General features: G+C 40.6%; 1 protein-coding gene across 1 annotated transcript in view; it reads right to left on the minus strand.

Moving 5' to 3' along the window:
• Positions 1 to 1,375: 1,375 nt before the first annotated feature.
• The window catches only part of oxct1a (3-oxoacid CoA transferase 1a), a 59,792-nt gene continuing 38,159 nt past the window's right edge, over positions 1,376 to 23,008 (minus strand). The window contains exons 14-17 of the mRNA XM_084390376.1: positions 20,241 to 20,330; positions 8,763 to 8,843; positions 3,591 to 3,692; positions 1,376 to 2,608 (exon numbers count right to left, since the gene is read on the minus strand). Of these exons, the coding sequence (XP_084246502.1) occupies positions 2,573 to 2,608; positions 3,591 to 3,692; positions 8,763 to 8,843; positions 20,241 to 20,330 (309 nt within the window). The 3' untranslated portion in view covers positions 1,376 to 2,572. The remainder of the gene's footprint in view (positions 2,609 to 3,590; positions 3,693 to 8,762; positions 8,844 to 20,240; positions 20,331 to 23,008) is intronic.

Consider the following 23,008-nt stretch of genomic DNA (forward strand, 5'->3'; position numbering starts at 1 on the left):
GGGCGCAATTAGATATCATGTGGCGCGCGCAAGGCTCGTGGGGATTTCATTAATTCATTTGATGTTGTTGAACAACTAATGTTTGTGTCGAGGAACAGGGCGGGCGAATCCTCCATCCGTGGATCACACACATTCACTCTTTCAAGTTTAATATTAACACAGTCGCTGTACCTGTACATGTTTGCAAGACTGATTTGTGAAGCAACAAACGGTTGTGCAACAAGTGTAAACAGATGCGTCATACAAATGACAAAACAACAAGCTTAAATTGTAGAGCTTCAGTACTCTCAAAAAAGATGATACAACTATTCAAATAGGCTATCCAATTTTAAGGAGATGTTAGAAAGACAGTCTCGGTCACCTACCTTTCACTTTCATTAAGCTAAATTTAGAAAAGATGCAATGAAAGCAGGGCCACCACAGGGTGAAGTTCCCTATCCTTTAATGCGAACTGACAGAGAAACTTGATTATGATGGGATCATCTGTGGTTAACCAGGAGTTCCGTTGTCTCAGACTAATATTGCAGGAGTAATATTCAATAAATAGGAATAGACATTTTATTGTTTGTCATGTACAGCAATAATGCAGTAATGTTTTTACATGACTTTAAAATAAGTTAAGCAATTTCAACTTTTTTTTAAGTTGTATGAGATTCAACTTGATTTAAGTCAGTTTTAATATAATTTAACTTGAAATGACTTAATTTATACCTAATTTGAAGCAGCAACATAACTTTCATAAAGTGTAGTTATTCTTTATTCTTTAGTGTTTTGAGACTGGATAATATTGGCTTTTCCTTCAGGCCACTTGCATTAATGGATGTGAAATTTAACAATTAGTTGAGAAAATTGACATAAGAGTATATAAAATATACTTATATTTATATATTTATTCATTTAGCTGACGCTTTTATCCAAAGCGACTTACAATTGCTATGTCAGAGGTCGCACGCCTCTGGAGCAACTAGGGGTTAAGTGTCTTGCTCTTCTATACTTATACTATAAGTATAGGCATTCTATACTTATACTATATATATATATATATATATATATATATATATATATATATATATATATGTATGTATGAAGAGTTCAGATGCAAAAGCCTTTAAGTGCCATCTGAAATTTTCGTCTAGAATGATAATTTTTATCAAGCTCGTATATTTAAGTTTAGTCATTTCACCTAAATGATAATTAATAGGTAATTTTCATTGCCATTTAAGTGAAATTACTGAACTTAAATATACTGAACTTGATCAAAATGATCATTCTAGAAGAAAATTTCAGATGGCACTTAGAGGCTTTTGCATCTGAACTCTTCATATATATAAAATATGACTCCTGTCCATATAATTTTCCCCATCGTACAAAAAAACCCTCACATCGTTGTCTTTTTATTGCAGGACAAGAAGTAACAAACACAAATATACAGAAGATTTGCACAGTATTCTCACTGTTACAGAATAAATTATCCAAATAAATTATCTAGGAAATAACATTAAATAAATGAAACAAGTATTCTATACTTTCTTTTTTCTTTCTTACATATTTTATAATCTCAATAAATTGCATCAGCTCAGTTAAAAATGGTATGATGTAATGATCTAAAATCTTTACACCATTAATTCTTCAGAGTATTATACTGTATGTGGATGTAATACCTTTATATTCGATTACTCTAAAATAACTCACCAGTTTTTAAACACACAGATTTGTTTTTAAACAATATTCTTGTTATTCCAAACGACAGATTTTGTGGAAATGTAATCGTTGTCATACAACTCGAACAGCAATTCAAAGACAATAGACTATAACATTGGTGTTAAAGTTGCTGCTAGCTAGCCTACTTCCCTAAGCATCTAAGGCAGTTACAGAATGGAAATAATAAAAGTGTAAATAAATGATCGTTATTAGGCTTCCTCTTAACTTATAACTTTCCTATTTCAAGTTGTTACAACAATTTCACGTGAAGTCAAGAGGGAAGAAGAGAAACACTGCTTTGCGGATAGGTGGAAGTTAACTGACGTCATTGTGAAAGGAGCCTATTCTGCTGTTCCACTAAAGAAATTAAGTAATAACTGCAGTACATGAATATAAAAACACAAGATGTTTTTTTGCCCAGGTCATTAATAGACATTTATTGCTTAGTTCAAAAATGTACGCACTGAACAGAACATTTAAGGCTTTAGACCTGTAAAGTTAAATTTAAAGGCAATTGTGTTTTAATTATGAAATGCAGATGGATTGTTTTGTGTGATTAAACACAATACTTCTTGTTTAACCTTGACGATATTCTGTATTCAATATTCTAACAAAACATTTGCTTTTACTAAATAAATTGATGTTGCTAAAACAACAATTCAGGCTATTGCACATTCATGGACTTTATTTGAACAGATGAAGTTACTGTGATGGCTCAATGGCCTGTTTAAATAATTGTTTTGAATATGTTTCAGTGAAATGTCCTAGCAAATCTTCAGTTGAAGACCTAAAAGTAGTTGAGTTGGGGATTTAAAAAGTGTTTGGTTTCCGTCTGCCGTCCGAACAAAATTAAGCATTTTTCCGAAATGTGTTAAATTTGCTGCATTGCTTTTAAGTTAGGAGAGACCTGTTTGAAAAAAATAAAAAAAGAAGTCAAAGTTATGAACTTGTATTGTGGATGATAATTCATTAAAGCATTAAAGGGCTTTATTTGTTGTTAAAGGGTTAGTTCACCCAAAAATGAAAATTCTGTCAGTAATTACTCACCCTCATGTTGTTCCAACCCCGTAAGACCTTCGTTCGTCTTCGGAACACAAATTAAGATATTTTTGATTAAATCTTAAAGTTGTCTAACTCCTCCATAGGCTTCCAAGGAACCGAAACTTGCTGGCCCAGAAAATGTATTAAAGACATCGTTAATATAGTCCAAGTGACTCCAGTGGCTCAATCTTAAGTTTATAAAGCGACGAGAATACTTTTTGTGCGCAAAAACAAACAAAAATAACGACTTTATTCCACTTTTCATTTCCTTCTCTCTGGGCCTCGGGTCTTTTTGCGTAGTGTTTAAGCGTAGCGCGTCTGTGTTGCACGTCACCACGTATCACACATGACAAGCGTCGGCCAATAGTGAGCCTACGTGGTGACGTGTAACACAGACGCGCTGCGCAAAAACACTACGCGAACCAACTAGAGGTCCAGAGAGAAGGAAATAAATAGTGGAATAAAGTCGTTATTTTTGTTTTTTTGCGCACAAAAAGTATTCTCGTCGCTTTATAAACTTAAGATTGAGCCACTGGAGTCACTTGGACTATATTAACGATGTCTTTAATACATTTTCTGGGCCAGCAAGTTTCGGTTCCTTAGAAGCCTATGGAGGAGTTAGACAACTCTAAGATTTAATCAAAAATATCTTAATTTGTGTTCCGAAGACGAACGAAGGTCTTACGGGGTTGGAACAACATGAGGGTGAGTAATTACTGACAGAATTTTCATTTTTGGGTGAACTAACCCTTTAAATGTATTTTTGGGCAATGGATACTACATAAAGTGTGGTGCAAAGTGTTCAATTGTATTAACTGTTTGTGTAATTCATCAGTTGTGTCATTCACCTCGAAGTCTGTCCCGGTGCATTTCTTAATGTCAGCGGGTGTCAGACCCTCCCAGACCTCAATCAGGGTTAAACCTTTGTTCTTGTCCACATCGAATACCGCCTGGAGAAGAAAGGACAACAATGTGACCATGACAGAAGTGCCATCAAATGTGCAGCCATGTGTAAATGAACTCTTCTGACCTTGAGGATGTGGTTAGACAGGGTAGAGAAATGCAATGTAGTGAAAAAAAAAAAAAAAAAAAACACACACAGAAAAGGCATTTTGTGATGTAATGAAATAAAAACATGTGTCTGTCTGAAAACCAAGGAATTTAAACCTGGAAATAGTTACGATGAAAAAAAAAAAAAGGAATATTAAATATTTCCAACTTTGCACTATTTCTTGGTCACTATTAAAGAATCGTCAGATGTTCTTGCTTTCACTGAACCTTTAGATGCTCTTTGGATCAAATCATATATATATATAAATGTTTTTCATAATGTGCATGTTTTTCTCCATCAAGCCATCAGTCATCATTAATATAACAACACTTTATTGTCATAATAATGCAATACTTAATACACAATGTTGTTTGTTGAAGCATAAAAAACACATTTGTCTGCGTCACAATGACTTGCAAGAGGTCAAGTGCATGCATTGCGCATGCTAAAGGCTATTACTGAACCAAATCATGTATGTTTGCATGTTCAATGTGACCCAGATCTAATGTTCCTGTAGTCTCATTACACCCAGTACCTGTGGAGCACAACCTGCCATGGGCAGCACGCTTGCTGTCGCTTCACCTTGAGCCTGCTGTCTCTGTAGCCTCTCTTCCATCTGAACGAGAGGCTCTAATTGCTGGAGGATTTGCTTGGGTGTGTAACAATGCAGGCGATAGCATTAATCTACCTGCCAGTGTCCCAGCCGTAAACTCTGACAGTCCAAAAAATGTTTCTCTCCTCAGAGATATTGTGCTGCATGATTGTTTTTGTTTTTTTCAACAATCAGGGGAAGGCAAATTGAACAGTCAAATATGGCAAGATGGATGGCGTAATCACATCACAGCTTGCCAGCAATGTTTCTATAAAAACTTCCATTGCTGGAGATATGCGTGCTGCTGAGATGACAAGTGGCAAATTGGCAGAGAAAGCCACTTTTAGATTAATATTCATTCTAGGAAACAATGTTTGCCCTGTATTAGTTACATTTCTAGGACAACACATGAAAAGCATCTTATAACAATAATAAGTCCATTAACTAACATATGAATCACATACGTTAAGTTTCATTCATTGGCTTGAACTGTTGCTCTTTCTTTGTAATATTTTTGTGGGAGGTTCAAAAAGACAGCTTAACCCTCATGTTCTTCTGAGAGTGACTTTACAGTCTTTATGTTTGGGGTCAACAGTAATTTTGAAACGTAGGGTACAATGGGGTTAAAGGCTCCACTGGGTAAAAGTCTCCTTTGATTTGATTTTCCTCTAAACCACTAGACGGCACAAAAACTTGCCAAAACATCTGCTTTTCAAGATGCACATGGAAATGATCTGAGATCCTTCACTGAAAAAAAAATATTTTTGCTGCTTGTTCAAATTGCTTAGTTAAAATGAGCTTAAGAAACACAATGTCCTAACTTAATTTGATTGTGCTCAATCTGCTTAAATATATGTAAAATTTAAGTTTACTTAATCCGTTTGTGTTGGATTATATGAATGATTTGTGATGCATTAATTAAAACTGGGTGGTGCTTGTTAGTTCCCAGCATGCTTTGCATATGGCTGAATTAAGAGAGAATAAATGTTGAAATTAAGTGTTATTTTATGTGTTTTTGAGAAAATGAGAAAAGGGGAAGACTTGATAGTGTGTAATTGTGTTTAATGTGCAATTACATTGGAATTATTTGAACCATTTAAATTACAGTGAGTTACGTTCCATTGTGGAGGATGTGGACTGATTCAATTATATTTCACTGCTTTGGCTGAAGGAGCATGTAACTCTTAGCATTTAAGATGCTAATAGCCAGATATAGTCTAGTAATTCAAATGTGAGACACTAAAAAAAATGAAATCTTATAGGATGAATGTATATATGAATTTGAATGTCAGGGAGTCTTCTGAAATCCACTTGAGACTATTTAATTGGGTCACTTAAAATGATTACATTCCATGATGTTGAAGTTACATGAACAAATTATGTTTGTTAAACTGAATTGATTCATGTGGGACCAATGTGCACTATTAAATCATGTAAATCCAACACACTTTTTTTTTCCAGTGTTGACGCGATCGCGGACAGCAGTGCAAAGTTGATTCTGTGCTAATTTGATCTAATATCTAATATATATATTATTTTTTTTACAATGTTGTAGATTTAAGTAGCAAACGAGATTCACTAAAAAAATACTGAATATATTTTGAGACAAATGTCTTCTTAAGGACTTTCAGTTTTTTGAAGAAGAAGAATATGTAAAAGTATGGTATTTGGGGTTAAAGGCGCCCCTGCTGTTGGGGCGAAAAGCACAATAATTAACATGATAATGCTGACTTTTCAATTTCAGATAGTAAATATCATATATTAAGTTGGGTGTATAACTTGGAGATAATTTTTAAAACCATATTTTAAAAATATATTAATCATATCATATAATAAAATATGGTTTAATGTTACGACTGTAAATCTATATTAAATTATTATGGGATCTCATTCAATGCTTTCAGAATCTTTACTTTTTAAAATCATTTTGTTAATGTATTTTCAAATATATATTTTTATATTACATTTTAATGACAGTATATTTATTGAACAAAATGATATTTTTATTTATCAAAATAAACAGAAAATAGTGCAAACTTTGCTAAAGTGATTATTTTGAACAAGTATTACTTAGACATGATTAAAAACACATTATTTTACCCCATGTGTGTGATAAAAGGCCCACTTTACCACCTCTTATACATTTATATGATTTTTTTAACAAAATTTATTTTCACACAAAATCTGTTGCTCCATAAATGTTCAATACAAACATATATTTTTCTGCAGTCATACACTATGGGAATAGTGAAAAGCATTTTTCTTAAGGTGTGCCTTTAGCCCAGTTGTACCCTACTTCTTATTTTCCCTTAAAATTATTTTAAGCATTCATGTTAATTAATTAAAAATAAACATTGCATTTACAGCATTTATGTTAATGTTAATTTCTGCATATACAAATACATTTTTAATGTATTGTTTTAATATTTCAATTAGTCAATGTATCGAGAATAAATATGAATTAACATTCACAACGAACAATAAAATACTTAAATTACCATCAACTTCATTAATAAAAGCTGTATTTCCTTGTTAGGCCATTGTATGATTTTTTCATTTATTATTACTATGATTCAGACAATTATTTATTCAGAAGAATAATGATATTGTTTCTGCAGAAAAACATACATAAACTTTCAAAATCTTGAGTTCAGTAAGATTTTTCGAAAGAAATGAATACTTTAATTCAGCAAGGATGCATTCAATTAAAATATTTCAAATAAATGTTCTTTTGAACTTTCTATTAGTCAAAGAACCATTTAAAAATCACAGTACAATGGTTTTCAACACTGATAATGATAAGAAATGTTTCTTGAGCACCATAGCAGCATATTATAATGATTTCTGAATCATGTGACACTGAAGACTTTGCCAGCTTTGCCATAACAAGAAAATATATATATATAAAAAAGATAAGTAATTTTAAATTCTAATAATATTTCATGATATTACTGTTTTTACTGTATTTTTTTTTATCAAACAAATACAGCCTTGGTGAACATGAGACATTTTTTCAAAAACATAATTTTTTGTGTGTTATTCAACAAAATAATAACCAACAACAGGGTGTAAATTACCAAATGAAGATGATAACTAAATAAGTAATATGATAACTAAACTATATGATAACTATATTACAGTAGTTGTATGGAACAGCCATCAGAAAATGTTAACATGTGCAAATTAATCTGTATTATCCGAGACCCCAAACAGACAAAATATAACATTTTGTTATTATGATACTTAGAGGCTTTTTCTAATCTTATGAGAACTGATTACAAAGAACTGATTATAATTTCAACTTGATAACATTTCTCTGTTATCATGTTGAAATTATAATCAGTTCTTTGTAATCAGTCCTCTTAAGATTAGAAAAAGCCACCAAGTATCAAGCAGATACTTCATGTTTCTTGAGCTACTACAGCGGCCTTGGGGTCTCGCAGAACATGAAGGTTAAACATCCGAGCGGTTCTTATTACCAGGGCTGAAGCTCAGCTTGTTAGGCTGACAGACAGGGGCTATGTTAAACAGCAGGGTGGCATGACAAACACAGGCTGAATAGAAGGTGGTGGCAGTGTAGCTGGAGAGCTCTAACCTTTATAAATGTTGACAGAATCCTTTCATTAGAAACCACGTTGTGTGCCTGTTACAAAAGCAAACGCTGGCAAAGCATATAAAGAGGAAGTAGGGGACAGAGAGAAGACTAAAAGGTAAGGAGGGGAGGAAGGCAGGTAAGACTGCTGTTCTACAGTTCAGTGATAACACTGGTGAGACGAGAGGCCGGCTCAATGAGTGCCAGCAGCAGTCCATAAAAACCAGCAGCTCTGAGCAGCTGAGATAGCCTTTAAACAGCTGTATCATTCAAGAGCCCCTGGACCATCTCCTAAGGCTTTTTTGATGAGATGAGAGGACAACAAATCCTTACTCTCCACAATCCAGCTGGGATTTTCCCAGCTCTCCGATCCTTGGCCATGTGGCAGGGCTGATAATATTATTAAGTAACATTCACATTAAAGAGCTCTGTGTTTGAAAAAATATGTCGATGTGTAATGTCGCTCCGATCAGGAGATTTGATTAGGGTTGGTCCGATAATTAGATTTCCATTTTCTACTGCCTATGTGCAGTGTCATAACGATTGGTCATGTCCCTTTATGTCTTTGCACATGCGTTAAGAGAAAAAGAGCAAAGCCATTTTCAAAGCTTTTCACTGTGGTGACTGAAGTTTAATCCGAGGCTGATTCGGTATATTGATGAAGTGATAAGCTGCTGAATAGATGACATTTATTCTGTACCGCTAGACTGGTGTGGGCTGTTGATTAAAGCAGTCTCCTAATGCTAAAAGGGTAAAAACAATGAATGTTTTATATCAAAACTCACCTTTTCTGTGATTATACGGTCCACACACTGTTTTCCGGTCAGAGGCAGATTGCACTTCTCCATGATCTTGTGTTTATCACCCTACGAAATACATCAAATAACAAAACAAAGACTATAAAATATACTGTAGAATAAATCAAAAAACAAAATGTCTTTCAATCCATATAAATAAATATATAAATTAGGGTTGTCAGTAGATAATTTTTTAAAATTGTGATCACAACCTTTTGTGCGATTGATGAATCACGAAATTAAGCATACACCATTTATCTTGTTTAACACGTTCATTTGTTCATCATTTGATGTGTCCAGCAAAGTAAACCAGGTGCTTCTCACAAAACTGTATTTTCTGCTTTCAAGGTAAATTTAAGTGTCTTTCCAAAAGCACAGCAGATAACCACATTATGCAAATACCTACTACAGTACACGGATCCATTTAGAATTACTAAACACAGCAACATACTCATGACAAATCAAAACATTATCATGAATGTGTGTGGAAACAACGTGAATGTACTGAAATGTGTTTGTGCATAAATACAATGTGCGATCAGTGCGTCAAGAGTGCACATACGAGGTTTGTATGTGCATCCACATAACGGACTTACTGTAAACGGATTAAACACTGCCATTGACTTCCATTCAAACGCATGCGAATGCGTCAGACCGGAAACGCAAGCTCACGCGAAAAGTTTTTGCATTTCGCTGCGTTCCAAAGTTCAAGTTTGGTGAACTCTGTGCTGCGAATTCATCCTCATTCATCAAAACTTTACTAGCGAGACGCTGGTTTGCTTTATCCAGCCAAGAAACGTAATTTGCATATCTTCTGGCCAGCGGTTGGATGTTTTGACGTTCCGTTCAGTCTGTATTTCACACAGCGCAATGCTTGAGTGCTCACGCTCTTCAGAACAAAACACAATATGACAGAGCTCCTGTTAAAGGGTTAGAATAGAAATTCCCACCTAACAAGGTTACAGGTGCTCGTGCCATATAGATGCTCAGTGATAAACTCCAGACTTCTAAGATTATGCTAATGATGCAATTTCACATGCTTCAGTCCTTTATTTGCGCTAAACTATTTTTAAGGATTTTTAATTAATCGCATGCGTTAACTTTGACAGCTCTAATATTAATACATAATAATGAGGACTGTCGATCACCAGGGTCAGCTAAAATTCAAGATTTAAGAATTCACTGCCTTTCAGTTCATTAAATGGAATTGTCAAGATAGATAAGATGTCAATTTTTAGTAATTTAAACGATAAAACACTTTTGTACATTTTTACCAAATTTTCTACATTTTGATTATAAATTTTAATTTGAATTCTGCATGGTCAATTTAGAATTTAGATTTAGGAATTAAAAGTAAAAAAGGAATTCTCAATTGAATCCTGAAATTAAATTCATCCTTCACTCAGCCAATGGGTTAGGCTACAGAAAACACTCAAAGCTAGCTGTGTTCATCATTGACCGTAATGGATACACTGGCCCAGCCGACTCCATGTTCTTTTGGATCAGGAGATAATAATTAGATAGTTGATGGTGGTTAATTCTACTCATGTCCAGAGAGCTCATCCCACCAGGGGCAGGCAGCTGGCCCTGTTAGCCTTCCCACAGGGCAGCCACTGCCAGCATGAACAAAGCAAGGGCAGCATGTGAACAGCAGCCATATCTTTCTATGCCCATCCCTCTTGTCTTTCACTCCATCTCTGCCTGGGCTAATGCGATCTGAGTGGTGTGAAGGGAATTATGTCACCACCGTCATAAACGAGACTATTCGCGACCCTTGAACAAATTTAAGCACATTTCACAGATGGAAACACTGAACTCTGACAGATTATTGAGCAACGGTGTCATTTATGTTCAATAGGGTGTTTTGATGATGGACATAGCAAAGCATCCAAATCTATGTTTTAATCTTTTTTTTCTTCAGTGCATACCACTAATTTGATTAAAACAGACAGCGTGAAGATTTCATTTGAGGCAGCTTCTTTACAGCACGTGAGTTGAACTGAAAAACTGCAAATGCACTGCATATCCTACTAAAGCTGTACCTAAAGAACTGTTTAACGGAACAGTAAAGAGCACCCTCACGTCGTTCCAAACCGCATGCTGTCTGTTTTTGAAGAATCTTTACAGAGCTCATTCCATTCAATCACAGTTCATAAGGCTGTCAAGCTACAAAAGGGCACCATACAAGCAGCAGAAAATGTAGTCCATGTGACTCATGCAGTAGGCTATATTACAAATCTTCTAAAGCCATACAAAACTATTGAAAGGCTTCAAAAAATGTGAAATATAAAGCATGACACCATGTCTACACTGGACACCACAGTTACCACGCTAACAGCTAGAGGCTGTCTACACTAGACGCGAAAAAGCGAGCATTGCAAATCCATGTCAGAAGTAGCGCAATCGCTTTAAGTACGTCTGAAATATAACGGGGCATCAGTTTACTGTCAAGAATTGGTGGCATCCAGTGTAGACAGGATCGCAGATTATAATGGGCTCTATTTGCTTTTGTCGCATCGCACCGCTCGCGTCTGGTGAAAATGTGTAAGCCAATTTTATGATACTTTCATGATGCTTTCTTGTAGGGATGCACCAATATTAAAAATGTGGTCGACATCTTTAAACCTATAGTTATTTTCATGTCATGGCCAAAAATGTATAAATTAACACTATTAAAATTCTATACCATTTTGTCTAAATTTTTGTAGATGTTACTTGGTGCAAACAGTGGCAGATACCATTTGTACCTCAGTGTATTGTAACAACAGTGTGCAATAATAACAGCATATTCAATAAAAATTATTTATTAAAATCATAAATGGATGCTGAATTATTGGGACATTACTTGTCCCTGTCCCTCTTCCTCTTCCTCTCCCCTACCCATAACCCTACCAGTTAAACACTTGATTCCCACTATTATATACCCGTTAGGCACTTTATTTCCACTTTTCGAATATTTTCTTTGTTTTATTTAAAATTAATGCCTCTTTGAACTGATATGCGATGGAAAAAGGCAGATTCGAACTTCGGTCAGTCGTGACTAGCGCCAACAACCGGATTTCTTTTCTAATTTTGTCTGGCTCAATCAGACAATGGTGGGCGGAGTTAGTGTATATACCCTTTGCCAACAAGAAGGGCTATTTATTTGCACTTGATGTAAATAGACACTCAGAAAAATTAAATCCTAAAAAATATAATCAATTATTTTAAATGCTAAAGGTGAATTTAGGCATTATAACATTAAGAATTATATGCAGTATGAAAAATGGATATTCATTTTTTTTATTTGTTAAAGAGTATGGTGTATTGTGTAAAACATTGGTTAAAGATGAACTTTAAGTGAGACTTAATCTAAATGTTAAAACAGAGGAAATGAGAATGCAAATATCCAATATCTTAAGTCTCTAAACCAGGCAATAACCAATAAGGTTACCGATGTGTTGTGCATCCCTAGTTTGTCTGTTTTTTTGGGGAGGGTTTTGTACTGTTTGGAGCCCCTGGTAACTATAAACTGTATGGCAAAAAATATATTTTGTGAGTAAATAATGATAGAATATTCATTTTTGGGTAACTATCAGGTTGCAAACATGAGGCATATACCATCGACACTGTCTGCACAGCTGAACGCTTCTCAGAATAATGACGCCTCTCCAACTGTCTGCTTAGGGAAAAGAGATTCTGTCACTCACAGGAAATAATGATGCCCTTCTCACAGGGAATACGTGCCATGCAATGTGACTCAATAAGAATCATTAAAACTGATTGATGCAATCATCACTTCTTTCTACATTTAAAACAAACTACTTATAGGAATTACAACAAATGCCACATTGTATCTTCGCAAAATGATGTTCAATGCAACATATTTTGGTCTTATACCTTTAATCTTCAAGAGCTGATTTACCATCCTCTCAAGGGAAAGAGACATCACTTATTCAACCTTTCTAAGCAGTGTTCCAAAAGTGCTGACATTTAAAAAACTAGGGTTTAAATTGGGATTTCCGAGGTGGGGAAAGAGTTCCAATTTAGTGGTGATTCTGGTGACCTAGAAAGGTACTACATGACATGGATAAATATACAAATATGACTAATACCTATATGATGTCGGTCCAGTGGTATGATTCTTACTTCGACACGAAGGATCCCGGGTTCTAAACTAGACTTTTAAACAAGTCCTCTTAAGTTCTAAATGGGTTAGACACCATACAGTCTATAACTTTTAATATAGCAAGCATAATTGCTAACATACACTGCCATTTAAAGGTTTGGGGTCAGTAAGATTTTTTCAAATGTTTTTTTGAAAGAAATCTCTTATGCTCACCAAAGCTGCATTTATTTGATCAAAAATACAGTAATTAAAAAGTATTATTACAATTAAAAATGACTGTTTTCCATTTTAATCTATTTTAAAATGTAATTTTACTCCTGTGATGCAAAGCTGAATTTTCAGCATCATTACTCCAGTCTTCAGTGTCACATTATCCTTCAGAAATCATTCTAATATGCTGATTTGGTGCTCAAGAAACATTTTTTATTATTATCAATATTAAACAGTTGTGCAGCTCAATCATTTTGTGGAGACCGTGATATTTTAGGATACTTTGATGAATAGAAAGCATTTTTTGATCAGCAGTTTGCATTTCAACAATCTAAACGTCTTTACCGTCACTTCTGATCAACTGAATGCATCTTTGCTGAATAATTTCTTTCAAAAAGAAAAAAAAAAAACATTTGAAGGAAAGTGCATATATTGGAAACTACACACTTTTAGCAGTATTATACTTTTTCAATTTGCTACTGCTACGAGGAAAGCATAAATATGTAATGAATTTTTGTAATGAAGGTTCTCTTACGAGAGTTCTCTCGTACTGCGTCTTAGCTAAGACGCTGCGGGAAAAGTCTCTTTTCACGAATATTGAAGCAAAAAATTATCCTTAATTTTAATATTTGTAAAACGCATTTGCAGCAGTATGCAGCCATAGGCAAGACGGCTCGTTTGCTCATTGGCTGTTCTACTAGCAAATGCATAAGCCTATCGAGCGCAGGCTGATGCAACATCAGACCAATGAGGCCACTTCCCGCCGACGCGGGCGTGGCCTAGCCCTATAAAGGTAGCTCGAAAAGGCTGACTCACTTGATTTTTCATCTCTTCAGCGAACCTCTCACATCGCTGGATCTCGGATAGAAGCAAGCGTCGTCTGAGTGCAAGCACATCAGCGGGACGAGCCATCTGAAGTCGCTGGCCTTCGCCGCCTTCCACTGCCGTACCTGCTGCGCTTTCCGGCGCTCATATCCTTTTCTGTTCCTCTGTGTGTGTGTGTGTGTTCGCCCCGCGACACACACTCGTAAAAGAGCTCGCGTCTTTTTCAAGACGCCCTCCCTTTCCTAGAGGATCTCGCAGCTCTCGCGCTCGCTGGCGGCGACTGCCCCCACTCCGAGCCAATTGTCTATGGTGACTCTGAGGACTCACCTGGCATCCTTCTCCGAGGCTGCTCCTCCTGAAAGCGGACGGTCGGGGTTAGTTTTTCTTTACGTTACAAGAAAAACTACCCTGCCTCTGCGCGTCATTCACCGGCGAAAGGAGAAAAGTGTGTTCGTTGTGTACTGGCCTCTTTTCTCTTACATTTCCCAGTTCCCTGTCGGCGACTGGAAATGTCATTTGCAGCAAGCGTACGCCTGCTAGCAAACGCTGAAGAATGTTGACGCTCAACGCATGCAAAAACCTGTATTCCCCTGTGGCTCAGTGGTGGAGTGTTAGGTTTTTCGCACGGACGACTGTGGTTCGATTCCCGGTCTGGCCGCATATAATTATGCCGCTAATGCTTCGCTCTGTCACTCCCCTGAGGGCGACTGCAGAGGTGCATTTTTGCAGCCAGCAAGCGCGTGGTACCCGCTTGCCTGCAACCGAACACCGTTTCTACGGTTCCCGTGCGTCACTGGCGAAAAGAGAATGGAGTGCTTTAGCCCCGCTGAGACCGGGCGTTATCCTCTCTTCTCACATTCTGGCACTTTTCAGGCGTCTGAAAATGTCAGTATTGCATGTTGTGCTACACGCATACCTGCAAATGAAAGCTAGTGTGTTTAATACTCGCGATAACTGTAAGTCTATGTATCTTCCCCTGTGGTCTAGTGGTAGATTCATAGCCTATCGCGCAGTCGACCCGGGTTCGGTTCCCGGGTCCGCCGGCTGAAAAATTTATGCCGTCGCATACAATTTGCTCTGTCAGTCCCCTGGAAGGCGACTGCAGATGTGAATTTTTGCAGCCGACGAGTTTGCTCTGTCAGTCCCCTGGAAGGCGACTGCAGATGTGAATTTTTGCAGCCGACGAGCACGTGGTATAACCCGTGCCCGTTCGCCTGCACACAAAAACCGTTCTACTGCTAAAGAGGCCTTTCCGCACTCGCTCTGCTCAGGCAGACAGCGCGCTCAATGCAGTAAGTGTGCTTAATACTCGCGATAACTGGAAGTCTATGTATCTTCCCCTGTGGTCCAGTGGTAGATTCATAGCCTATCGCGCAGTCGACCCGGGTTCGGTTCCCGGGTCCGCCGGCTGAAAAATGTATGCCGTTGCATACAATTTGCTCTGTCAGTCCCCTGGAAGGCGACTGCAGATGTGAATTTTTGCAGCCGACGAGCACGTGGTATAACCCGTGCCCGTTCGCCTGCACACAAAAACCGTTCTACTGCTAAGAGACCTTTCCGCACTCGCTCTGCTCAGGCAGACAGCGCGCTCAATGCAGTAAATGTGCCCGCTCTTCCGAGCCCACATTCACTCACAGACATTGCATGTCCTACGGGACTCGCCCAGCCCTCCCTCACTCGGTTAAACACCGCGGCGAGGTCGAGTGCGTCTGAGAATGTTGATATTGCATGTCATGCTACCCGCATGCTTGCAAACAAACACTCGCGTTAACAGAAAGTCAATGTGTCTTCCACTGTGGTCCAGTGGTAGATTCTAAGGCTTTCGTGCGGGCGACCTGTGTTCGATCCCCGCTCAGATGGCAAAAAGTTTTTATGCCGCCAAATACAAATCGCTCTGCCAGTTCCCTGAGAGGCGACTGCAGACATGTATTTTGCAGCAGGCAACCACGTGGTACAACCCGTGCCTGTTTGCCTGCACACAAAGGCCGTTTCACGGCTACACCCGGCCACGGCCGATGGTGCTATAAATGTAGTGCTGATGCCCACTATTCAGTGCCCATCCGTACATGCAAGCACAGCCCTTCACACAGGGCTCGCGCCCATAAAATCGACTCAAGTCGATCGTGCGCACTGCATAGTAGACGTGCCCACTCCTCAGTGCACACGAACACTATGTCACGCACGTCTGACGGTTTCTAAAAAAACGAAACCCGTGCACGTTCGTTCTGCTCAGACAGACAACGCGCCAAAGTAGTAAAGGTGCGCGCTTCCAGCCCACATTTACTCACAGACGATACGAGTCCCACGGGACTCGCTCAGCCCTCCCTCACTCGGCTAAGCGCCATAGCGGGGTCGAGGACGAGCGCTCTGCCCGCTGTCATCAGCGCGCCCCACGCCTCGAATGCCACAGACATAACGCCTGTGTTACAGCACATCGAAGCGCCTCCGTTGCTCAGCCAACAGAGTGCGCTTCGCATCCAACCCTTAGCCATCCATGCAGATGCATGGGCAGCGCTTCCAGGGGTTTCGGAATGGGTGCTAAGCATTATAAAGAGAGGCTACTCGCTACAGTTTTATCGACGCCCTCCCCGCTTACGGCGCGTGTCGAAACTACGGTGAATTCGGAAGTAGCACACCTACTCCGAGCCGAAATTTCAAAACTGATGAGCAAAGGGGCTTAGAGCCTGTATCTCATGCTCAAAGCGAACGGGGGCTGTACAGCAGATACTTTCTGGTTCCCAAAAAAGACGGGGGCTGCAGACCCATACTGGATCTGAGACAGCTGAACAAAGCATTAGTGAAACGCAGTTTCAGAATGCTTACGACCAGGAAAATCCTCGCGCATAGTATACAGTCCTGCCATTCGGTCTGTCCCTGGCACCTCGCACATTTACGAAGTGCATGGACGCAGCGCTCGCCCCTCTCAGACTCAGAGGCATGCGAGTGCTGAACTATTTGGACGACTGGCTGATTCTGGCTCATTCACGATCAGAGCTCGTGGAGCACAGGACCATGTTACTTGATCAACTCGAGAAACTCGGTCTCAGAGTCAATTGGACGAAGAGTTCACTGAACCCCAGTCAAACGATTTCGTTTTGGGCATAGTTCTGGACTCACAGTCTATGACGGCGCGGCTGTCGTCACAGCGCGCGCTCGGCATTCAGCGCGCAGCGAGATCTCTCCGCTGCGACGCGTCCTTCCCGCTCAAGACGTTTCAGAAGATGCTAGGTCTCATGGCCTCAGCATCGCCAGTTCTTCAGCTGGGCCTGCTCCGCATGCGCCCCCTACAGTTCTGGCTGAAAGCGCGGGTACCACGCAGAGCGTGGACTTCTGGTCGACTGCGCTTCAAGGTCAACCAGAGCTGTGTTACAGCTCTAGAACCTTGGACAGTGAACGGCTGGTACCAAACAGGTGCAAGCCTGGGGACTTCCTCGAGAGTGAGAGTGGTGTCTACGGACGCCTCCACCTCGGGATGGGGAGCGCTGCTCGAGGGCAGACCGTTATATGGCCTGTGGTCAGAACGGGAGAAGCTCCGACACATCAACTGTCTGGAAATGCTGGCAGTAGAAAACGCGCTGATACGTTTTCGTCCCCATATCAAGGGCCATCACGTCTTAGTCCGTTCGGACAACATGTCTGTGGTGTCCTACATAAATCGCCAGGGCGGTCTCAGATCCCGAGATCTGTACAGGTTGGCGGAACGCCTCCTGGTATGGGCTCAGCACAACTTGCGCTCGCTGAAAGCAGCTCATGTGCCTGGGATACAGAATGTGGGTCCAGACAGGCTGTCCAGGAACAACATTCCCGCGGGCGAATGGTCTCTACACCCACAAACAGTCCAGCTGCTGTGGGAGAGATTTGGCAGAGCGGAAGTGGACCTCTTCGCGTCCAGCGAAAACGCTCACTGCCCCGCGTTCTTTTCCAAGAGCGAAAGCGCGCTGTCCCAGAGGTGGCCGCGCTGCCCGCTCTATGCCTTTCCCCCCGTCTCCCTCCTTCCAGAGGTGATAGAACGAGTGAGGGAAATGAAATGCTCAGTGCTGCTTGTAGCACCACTCTGGAGGAACCAACCTTGGTTTCCAGAGCTGATGCAGTTAGCAGACACTGCCCCATGGCCGGTGCCATTGAGAAGGGACCTTCTCTCGCAGGCCAGGGGCTCGATTTGGCACCCTCAACCAAAGTTGTGGGCCCTACACGTGTGGGCTCTCAACGGTTACCCGCTGATTTCTCAGTAGGAGTGCTAAATACTATCACTCAGGCTAGAGCACTGTCGACTCGACGGCTCTATGCCTCAAAGTGGTCGGTATTCTCCAGTTGGTGTGTGGCTCGGGGATGCTCACCCCTCGACTGTGAGGTAACGGAGGTTCTCTCCTTCCTTCAAGAGCTGTTGGATCAGGGCAGAGCCCCATCCACGCTCAAAGTATATGTGGCGGCTATCGCAGCGTTCACTGAGACAACGCTCGGTCAGTCGATAGGAAGGAACGATTTGGTCATCCGCTTCCTCAGGGGAGCTAGGAGACTGAACCCTCCCAGACCCCCGTCGGTTCCTGTTTGGGACCTCTCTACGGTTCTGGAGACCATGAAAGGTTCCCCTTTCGAGCCCATCCAGACGATTAGTCTCAAACATCTGTCATTTAAGACAGTGTTTTTGCTGGCCCTTGCTTCAGTGAAGCGCATAGGGGACCTGCACGTGCTCTCGGTGAGCCCGTCGTGTCCGGAGTTTGGGCCTAATGACTCGAGAGTCATACTCAAACCTAGGCACGGCTATGTGCCGAAATCCCTCAACACGCCGTTTCGGGCTCAGGTTATATCCCTGTCCGCCCTGCCGGTGTTAGAAGAGGAAGGAGACTTGAGCTCTCTCTGCCCTGTCAGGGCTTTAAGAGCCTATGTGTCTCGCTCTGCTGTCTTTAGACAGACTGAGCAACTATTTGTCTCGTTCAGTGGACGTTCCAAGGGAATGGCTGTTTCGAAACAAAGCCTATCCAGATGGATAGTTGACGCCATAGCGTTAGCATACACCTCCAGAGGTCTTCAGTGCCCACTGGGTGTCAGAGCGCACTCCACGAGAGGCGTTGCCTCTTCGTGGGCCTGGTCTAGTGGGATATCTTTACAGGATATTTGTATGGCGGCAGGCTGGGCCTTGCCGTCTACATTTATCAGGTTTTATAACCTTGAGGTTCCCGCTTTGCAGGCTAAGCTGTTATCGGTGTAATTGAACACTGAGAATACAAGCGCAGTGCGTTACTACTATCTTACGGGCAGTATTACGTAAGACCCATATTCCCACTTTAGTCAAGGGTGTCTTGTCTAAGTGATGTCATATATTGCGTCTGCGGATGCAGCCACATATCAGAACGGAGAGTTCCTCCTCCTGTTCTAGGACTCTCTGTGAGTCCCTCTGGTGATTGTGCACTGTAAATCCTGGGTTCGCCTCCAGGTTTATGGTTGTTAATCCCTGCACGCACGGCGTCTTACATTGGGTTCCCGCAGCGTCTTAGCTAAGACGCAGTACGAGAGAACTCTCGTAAGAGAACGTACTCGGTTACTAACGTAACCTCGGTTCTCTCTAGTAGAGGGAACGAGTACTGCGTTCCTTGCCGTGCGTACGATTCACTTTGGTTCGCTTCTTCGATGAAATAAATCAAGTGAGTCAGCCTTTTCGAGCTACCTTTATAGGGCTAGGCCACGCCCGCGTCGGCGGGAAGTGGCCTCATTGGTCTGATGTTGCATCAGCCTGCGCTCGATAGGCTTATGCATTTGCTAGTAGAACAGCCAATGAGCAAACGAGCCGTCTTGCCTATGGCTGCATACTGCTGCAAATGCGTTTTACAAATATTAAAATTAAGGATAATTTTTTGCTTCAATATTCGTGAAAAGAGACTTTTCCCGCAGCGTCTTAGCTAAGACGCAGTACTCGTTCCCTCTACTAGAGAGAACCGAGGTTACGTTAGTAACCGAGTACGTTCTTTTTGAAGTCGTCACTAAGTCACTGGAGATGGAATGTGTGTACTGCCGGAACGTCATTCTGGATCATTCCGGCCAAATTGAACCCCTGCTTATAACAGCACCAGAACACTTTATTGTTTGTTGTTCCGCTTGTCTTAATTAGAAACATTCCAGAACGGCTTTCGGTTGCTCTGTGACATGCTTTGCAAATTATTCCAAAATAATTTGGCTTCTTTTGGAACTAATTTCATTAGCAGAGCACAAATAGGCATCCAACATTGTGTCTGAAATGCAAGTTACACTATAATTTACAAACTGCTAACAAATTCAAATGCAATATAGAAAGCCAGCATAACGCGGTCTCATATGATTACACCTACCTTAGCAGAGTGCTCCATTGTAACAACCACTTTAGTTCCAGCACTGGCCACGAGATCCATTGCCCCTCCCATGCCTTTCACCATCTTACCCTGAAGGGAACATACAAAAAAGATGTTGCAAGAAATGAGCAACACACACACATGTACTTCAAAATACATTGTTACGTTACAAACACAGAATATTTCAGGTTGTATGAAACAAATGAGACAATTAAACAATCAAAATGAAATCCTACAGTGGTCTATGTGTTTTAGTTCAATTCAAGGTGGACATAAAAGCTCAGTCAGGTTTGTTCTGGAGGAGATTTGAAAGGGCATTGTTGCTAGGAAACCATAAACCTGATTACCTATGGCTGGAGTCACTTAACAATAGGGCCTTTTCAGTGATGCTGATTTTATTGCTTTTTCACACACATGCATGAATGCAGACACATGCACAAACAAAAACTGGGCACACGGATGCTAAGAAATCCATGAGGAGTACATGTGTTAACACAACGTCTGATAATGACACTTGTTTTGTGCCATGTAGATTTTGCTTCGGTTTTGAATGCATCAACACAACATTTCCTGCTGTCCCTGAAGCAACACATTAAGTCAATGCCTAAATATTCTGCCATTCCTCAACGAAAAATGAATCTTTTCCAGTGCCTTGACCGTTCATGCTTGCGGATCCCCTGTAGTGTCATTTTACAGCAATTTCCAAACTCTGTTTTATAGGCTGTGGGAATTCATTTAAGAAAATGTCTTCTGCTGTTTCGCTAAGTATTCGGCTTGAGCTCAACCAGCATGATCTCCTTCAGTCTCCAACAGAGACAGACATACTTGAAATGCTTGAGTAGAATCTCAATAAAGAGAGGTGAATATAAATGTAATACCTAGTCTTGATGGGTTTGTCCTACTACAGGTGTCGAATACGGTGAAATACCTAATAAAAATGTATATTATGAACGATATTAATCGAATTTTTATTATAAGTCTCTTTATATTAATGGCAAGATAACACAGGATCCTAATATGTGGCAAAATTATGATGATGTCCTTAATAGACCTAAATACAGGTTTATGAAAAGTCATTCCTGTTTATATGCTGGGCAAATCTTATGGAGTTTTTACACTGCATGGTACGGCTCGGTACGGCAATGTACGGCTCGCTTCGCTTTGCTTTTCCACTGCATGGGAAGACTCCGCACGGCACGGCTCGGTTTGCTTTTCCACTGCAGTTAGTACCGCTTCAAAATGGGCGGGATTATAGACTGATCGATATAGTTGCGCCACCTACTGTCGTGACATCATCCGCTCCTCCTCTCCTTGGCTACCAACGAGAGGAACGTCTGCACCTCGTCTACTGACCACGATTCAGCCATTTCTTTTTTCAAGTTGCGTGTTACAGACATTTAAACCAAGTTGTTTAAAAAAGTTGTGTGAACAAATGATACTGCGGTGGCTGTTGCTGCTAGTGGGTTTGGTGTCTTGTTTTGCAAATCCAATGACGCTGGTAGTGACGATTCTCTCTGACCAATCAGTGATCTGCAGTGTTTACACGTCACATTTTAGAATTGGTAAGGCACACTTGGAACCTCAACCAAGGTGGTACTATTTAAGTGAGCCGTACCATGCAGTGGAAAACAGAACTGGTTTTACACTCCCTTGATTCTATCAAACCCAGGTGCCTTTGCGTTCATCTCACGTCATCACAAACATGCATTGCGAAGAAAACAGAACTCTGGTGAGCGACATTTGTGTACTGTATGTGCGTTGCATGGAGGCAGCTTTCTGCTGCTTGCAAACGAACTCTATTGTGGAGAAAGCTGACTGCGAGCCATTCATTTGCAGCTCAGATTGCGCTCACTCTGCACAAATACACTGCACGCTCACTCTTGCTTGTATCCGAGGTTAAAGCGGGGCTCAGTAGTTTCGGGATTTCTTCGCTGTATTCTCGCTTTTTGCTCGCAGGTTTCTCTCTAGAGCTCCCCCCACAGCTTCGGAATAGATATTTGACAACACTGTTGTAAAAACTCGTTGGCGATTCTCAGACACCAGAGGCTAGTAGATCAACGACATCAAAGCAGATGGGACATTCTTTAAAACGTCTTCTTCATTCGGGTTCAAACAGCGTGAGGGAGCGCAATAATGACAGCATTTTAGCAGATTCTTTTGGCCGTAAAGCAATTGTTTACATCGCGAGACCTGACATCACGCGATACTTCCTGACGCGGCGGCCGGCCGGCTCAAAGTTGCAAGTGCGGATTTTCCGCTCACGGGGACCAGGGGGGTGCGAAACGACCACCATTCAACCCGAAATAAGTAATATAACCATTCCAATGACTCCGAAGCTGTTCAGTTAAGGTAAAAAAGTTACTTAGTTCACCTTTAATCATCACCACTGTCATTCCTTACATGTGTTTTGGTGAACTAATGACGTCATCATCAGCTAAAACGCATGGACATGGTAAGGCTGGCCCACACTAAAAGATTTTTAAAATCTTATCAGATTTTCAATATGTGAGAGACCACAAACATAACAATAAAAAAAAATCATAGAATTAACAGTTTTGTTCCTATATTGAGTAGAGTACATGCCACACACTAACAGATTCCATTCACAAACAACCAGATTTCTCGACTGTGAACAAGTGAAATCTCGAAAAATCTCTTGCGGTCAAACGTGACTTTACAGAGTAAACAAACATGGCGGACGATGGGCAAGAAGAAATGGCGATAGCGTTTGGACTGCTTTTTACAGAAAGTTTGCAGGAAAAAAGAAA

This window comes from Rutilus rutilus, assembly GCF_951802725.1.
Source record: "Rutilus rutilus genome assembly, chromosome: 19".
Lineage (NCBI taxonomy): Eukaryota > Metazoa > Chordata > Actinopteri > Cypriniformes > Leuciscidae > Rutilus > Rutilus rutilus.